Source organism: Nelumbo nucifera, chromosome 1 (assembly GCF_055504915.1).
Source record: "Nelumbo nucifera cultivar China Antique chromosome 1, China Antique-T2T, whole genome shotgun sequence".
Lineage (NCBI taxonomy): Eukaryota > Viridiplantae > Streptophyta > Magnoliopsida > Proteales > Nelumbonaceae > Nelumbo > Nelumbo nucifera.
Window position 1 is genome coordinate 154,426,710 of NC_142649.1, and position 6,227 is coordinate 154,432,936.

The 6,227-nt window shown below is 38.5% G+C and overlaps 1 protein-coding gene across 1 annotated transcript; it reads left to right on the top strand.

Annotated features, from left to right (window-relative positions):
- The first annotated feature begins 1,877 nt into the window (after window positions 1-1,877).
- LOC104587627 (protein neprosin-like) lies at window positions 1,878-5,990 on the top strand. Its single transcript, XM_010245313.3, has 7 exons — window positions 1,878-2,548; window positions 2,672-2,758; window positions 2,837-3,115; window positions 3,670-3,843; window positions 3,977-4,030; window positions 4,760-4,906; window positions 5,445-5,990. Exons 1-7 carry the CDS (start codon window positions 2,351-2,353, stop codon window positions 5,820-5,822), a joined length of 1,317 nt encoding a protein of 438 aa, XP_010243615.1. The 5' UTR covers window positions 1,878-2,350; the 3' UTR covers window positions 5,823-5,990.
- The last annotated feature ends 237 nt before the right edge of the window (window positions 5,991-6,227 follow it).

A 6,227-nucleotide genomic window follows, 5' to 3' on the forward strand; every position in this document is an offset into this window, starting at 1 on the left:
TTGGTTAGGCAACAATTTTATCTGACATTGATTGATAAGTTAGTTGAAGAGTGGAGGGAACTAAACAAGGGTGACTGGCCTTATCTTCATCATAAATTATTTATTTATTAGATGTTGTTAGTATCTCCAGGTCTTTTGTATTTGATATGACTTTTAAAATCAAAAGTTGTTTGCATATTACTTGGATAATACTAATTAAACAAATTTAGTTGACAAGGACTTAATATCTAATAGCTTTATTAATCTCAATAAATGTTTTAAAATCAATGAAATCATATTAAATAAATGCTGATGACTGCAATTGTCAACAATAATTTTCTCAAAACCTTCTGACCACAGTGGTTAAGCACTAAACTAAATTAGGAGGAAATAAAGCAACAGTCTCTACAGATAAAGACATCATAATCATCTTAAGGGGTTAAGGCCCTAAACCATTTTAAATGCATGAAGAGGGGGAACGTGATGGATTACATGGACCCAGTTGGACCCCCAATTTAACTATCACTTTAACAAATAACAGTTCATTGAATTGCCATTGTATGATCTAAATATAGAATCTGAATTATATGGCCAATAATAACTCTATCACCACTAAAATAGTTATATAACTCAGTTATTTATATATTCATATATGCATTGATATAAAGAAACAACAAAAATTTGGGAACACTATGACCATTAGAACTCTAAGGATTAGGGTTCAGTGTTTGTTATTTCGTCATTTTCCATTGGCACTGGAACCAAATTCATCCAAAAAAACATAGTTAAGTTAATACTATTTTCCAATAATTTGCCTAGACTCGAGCCATCTTGTCTTGAATTGAGCTTTTTATGCCGCTAGGTGTGGCAATAGATGAACTCCGGTCGGCTTGAGTCAGCTCAGACCTCTATAGTATGGTGATTGCGACCTGTTTGCTTGGCTTACTTTCTTATCTTCATCTGTTCATTAGTATTAATAACAATTTGGATTTGATTTTGCCCCAACTCTTTAAAGAAAATATATCTTGAATGTTTGACAAAATAGTACATTGAAAAAAAGGGGTCCTAATTATTTGCTTTGTATTATTGAAAAAGGAATTAATAAAGGAAGATGCATGCTTTGTGTCATTTTTTTTCCTCCCACTTCTGTCCATTTTGATGTTCTTTCCATTTGACATCCAAACGGGCCCTTGGGTTGATATTTAATATGGGTTGTTAGGTAGGAGACCAAATGAATCAAGATTCAAGCACTAGAATGGTTTAATATATACGAGAAATTAGTGGCCGAGAAACTTGCACAAAGAGACCAAAATTTCGTGGTGGGCATTTTAGTCATTTCAGTCCATATAGAGACAATTGCTGAGCTTCAGGAGAGGAATGGAGACTGGCAGCCATTTTTTTCCCTTGAATGAGCTAAGAAGCATTCGAGAATCGAGAATAGAAACTTACCCATTAAACTATACATATTTATTATTTCCATATTTTACTATTATTTTATATTTAATATTTTATTATTTTATTCCAAAATGTACACTTGGAGAAGAGAGCAAAACAGCAAGGATCAAGGGGGATTGCTTGTAACCCAAAACACTAAACGAGAATAGAAGCCTCCCCATCTGTTCAAAATTCATCACCCAAACCCTAGAAATAAATTATATTATATTATAATTGTCTTAAAACATCAAAGAAATAATATGGTGTTCTTTGGGAGTGAACTGAGAGGCACTGATATGGATGGATTGGTGGTGGGCCATGACTGGGTCTGGGTGTCCTGATGGTTGAAGCAAGTCCTGATGGGTGGGAAGCATGCTTCACCATGCTTGAAGGAAGTACCAAATAGAGATTTCAGAAAGAAGTTAAGAAATAAATAAAAGAAACCCACAGAAAAGAGTGAAGAGTTCAGCAGTGAGCAGAGAAAGAAAGTGTGTGCGGTTTCAAAAGTATTTATGGCGTATTGTTTGGTGACAGATGCATATTCAAGGAGTAGAGGTGTAATTAAGGGTGTGTAGAGATGGGTAGGTCAAGCTTTTATAGTGCGTTGAAGCTACTGTTCTTGCTGGTGCAAATGCAAATGTAAATGTTCTTCCATCATCATGATGATGAACCAGAAGACCTATGCGCAGGTTAATTAACGTGCACCCACTACCCATCTGAACAATAAAAGAGAGGAGAGAGGAGAGTGAAGAGAGAGAGACAGAGAGAGGCTCCCTTTGTTTCAATTCCAGTCGTTTTCCAAGTTCGTTCCCAGTTCCCATTGTTGGGTTGGTGCATTATTAAGAATTTAAGAGCTAGGGCTCTGATTTGTTTGTGCTATTTGTTTTACCAGTAATGGCGATCTAGGCTTCTCAGTTTCTTGGTGGCACTGAATGAAATGGATAACGAAACCAGAAGGAAGAGGCGAGCCCCACCTCTTATTTTGGCTCTCTTCCTCCTTGTTTTCTTCCAAAGATCTACAGTCGACGTTTTGGCTTTGAACTACACAAATTTTAGACATGTATCGAGCTTGAGACTCGCAAGAATTCAGAGACACTTGGACAAGATCAACAAACCCGCCATTAAAACCATAGAGGTTAGTTTTCTCATCATCACCGTTCCATTGCTCTCATGTTCTTTGGTATCCTTCGTTCTGATTTATGGACTCCTGGGTAGACCTTATTTTGAAGTTCCAACATTTTCTCATTCATTTGTTCAGAGCCCAGATGGAGATATCATTGACTGTGTTCACAGACATAAACAGCCAGCTTTAGACCATCCTCTTCTGAAGAATCACAAGATCCAGGTACGTACACAGAATTAAAGCTAGCTCTCTCTCTCTCTCTCTCTCTCTCTCATGAGTTTGCTCGTATGTCTGTAACAGAGAGCACCACCAGAAATGCCAAGAATGAGAGTGAGCAAGGAAGGAGAAGGGATGAGAAACAAGATTAATGGCAGTGAAGGAACAGGACGTGCATGGCAAACATGGCATCTAGGTGGGGAGAGATGTCCCAAGGGAACGGTTCCCATTAGGCGAAGCTCAGTGAATGATGTATTGAGAGCCAAATCTCTGTATCACTTTGGGAAGAAACAACGCATACGCAGGCTTCCTCTTGACAGATACGTTGATGCTCCCGATGTGGTCAGTGGCAATGGCCATGAGGTATTTGTGTTCTATCTATTCCTCGTCTCAGACTTTCTGTAATCTTAATACCAAGCAAACAAATTAAGAAGAAGATGATGGTTAATTTATGGTTGCAATGGAATGAAGGTTACAGACAAATAGATAATCAGAGAAGAAACCGTCTTTTTAATTTGAGTTTGTGTGGATATTTATATATAATCAAGAGACCAGTTTCTGAGTTTCATCTCCTTCTGTCTAACTTTAACTTTCTTCCATTCTATTTCTATTCATCACAGTTTTTAGAGAGTGGGTGGACTTTGGCTCTTTTGTTTTTTGTAAGAAACTCTACAGAACAGAAAGCAGATTTTTGTCAATTTCTAAACTTTGTCTTGGGGGTTGGGGCAGCTAATGGTAATTTTGTGAAGTATTATTATTCTAAGGAGTAAGGAGGATTCAAATTGTCGAAGCTTGTTATACGATGGTGCAAGGCCCATAGAATAGGATTGTGAGGAGTGGGGACCACTGGATTAAGGGTCTAGATCAACATTTCTTTTCTTTTCGTGTACGTTTAATTACTTACTTTACATTTACAGCATGCAATCGCCTACACGGGATCATCAACTCAAGAGCTGTATGGAGCGAAGGCTACGATAAACGTGTGGGACCCATCAATCCAAGTGGTGAACGAGTTTAGTCTTTCTCAGATTTGGATTCTTTCTGGATCCTTTGACGGCCCAGATCTCAACAGCATAGAAGCTGGTTGGCAGGTACTTCTTCTACAATTCTACAGTTCTACCCAACGTCATTATTTAATTAATTAGTAAGAAACTAAGAACTCGTTGAAGTCAATCAATCATATTTAAATATTTTCTGAAGCTTTGATTCTTCTCTACTAGTCAGGTCAGTCCGGAGCTTTACGGGGATAGCAGGCCCAGATTATTCACATATTGGACGGTCAGATCTCTCCCTCATCAACTCCATCTTCCCCCTCCCCCCCTCCCCTTTTTATTTTTCTATACATAAAAAAAAACAATATCTAAGGACTTTATTCCGTGTATTATCAGTACAAATGTATAGATGTTACACAAATGACATCTGGCATACGTGCTGGGTGTGAAAATAGTCTCCACCGTAGAATTGGTTGTCCCAACTAAGAGATGCCTTCATCAAGATTCAACTTGATCTACTGAACTGTGGGTCCCATCCAATGCATAAACAAATACAATTTAGAATATCACAACCGTATGATGTAGACCTTTTCCCCAACTGTTCTTTTATATTCTTCTTTTTAATATCCTAAAGTTCCCCACCCATGATTAAAACGGTTGGATGTCCTATCAGTAAAATATTCCTTATTAAATGGGTTGTCTATATGGGCCTGGCATACTTCAAGCCCAAAATCCTCACACAGGCCCAGTGAAGATCAATCTTTAGGGCTCACTATTAACGATCTTGAAGGGTTTGGCTTGGGACAGAATTAGACTGAGCCCAGATCCAACAGCTCACCCTCTGATCAAACGGTCCAACCTGCGGGTCCTGTCGAAAAAATGGTTCGGTTTAATGTGCAATCATCATACATCTGGTTGGGTTGGCCTACCATTAATGAACCATGTTTATCTGGGCTTACGGCCCACTAATCACAATATTTCATCAGTGTGATTGTCTTCATTTTCAATGCTACAGAGTGACTCGTACCAAGCGACGGGGTGCTACAACCTTCTCTGTGCAGGATTTGTGCAGACAAACAACAAGATTGCCATCGGAGCGGCCATTTCTCCGGTCTCATTGTACTCCGGCAACCAATATGACATCACCATTCTCATTTGGAAGGTCAATTAATTCATCTAATTCCACAGAAACAGAATTAGAGAAAACTAAGATGATGGTTGGTAGCATTCCATTGAAACATTTCTGGTGCTCTGGAAACACTGTAACCATTTTCGATGGAATGTTACTGAACGCTGCATGTAAACAATCAAGGTTTTCAGTTTTTTATCAACTCATACTTACCAAATTTACTAACAATTTGGTAAGGAAAGAGATGTTAGAATTTTACTAACATAGAAATGGTGTTACTTTCATAGAAAATAACGTTAGACTAGGAGAAGTTCTAGGGTTTAAGTGAAAATTCTATGGCTTCTCCAAATCAGATCCAACCTTAGTTCAACATCCAAAAATAAATTAGGATTTATAGCGTCTTGAATGCTTAGGAAGACAGCTTGCCAAACGGCCCTTGGGAGTTGGGAGTAAGATTGTACAGTATCTTGGCTATGGGCCTGGGCCTTATTGGGCTGCATCTATCTAATGGGACCCAATTGTAGATTTAGTGGTATTCTACTGTGCTAAACTCAATTTTGTTCTTCTACAGGATCCAAAGATAGGGAACTGGTGGATGGGCTTTGGTGATAACACACTAGTTGGGTACTGGCCAGCGGAGCTGTTCACACACCTATCAGATCATGCGAACATGGTGGAATGGGGTGGAGAAGTAGTGAACACACGGACTAATGGTGAGCACACATCGACGCAAATGGGCTCCGGCCATTTCGCAGAGGCAGGGTTTGGCCGGTCAAGCTACTTCAGAAACCTGGAGATCGTCGACGCCGACAACAGCCTGAGCTCAGCCCAGGACATCTCCACCCTCTCTGAAAACACTAACTGTTACAACATCAAGAGCTCCTACAACAATGAATGGGGCACACACTTCTACTATGGTGGGCCTGGGAACAACCCAGAGTGCCCATAATCTTAAGTTCTTGTAGAACCTTAGATGCACTTATCATCTACAATCTCAATTCTTTCTTTCTATAAAATCTCTCTCTCTCTCTCTCTTGTTCAGAAGTCCTTAAAAGTGTATTGTTTTGTAATACTAAATCTTAATTAATCTAATTATCTTTTTTTGGCTCTATTAAAAGGGTTAAGAGGTTCTTTTTTTTTTTTACTTCATGTTTTTAAAAATATTATGGTTGACTGAGGGTTTAAGATTGTGGGCAGTCGATCAATTAATATTTAATCAAAGTACTTAAAAAACTAATCTTAAGAAAAGTAAGAAACAAATAAAAACAAAGACCAGTAGTTCTTGACTTGTAGTGTTTAGAGCATGGATTTGCTAACCAACCTATCAACCTACACTACATTGTGCAACTGTGGA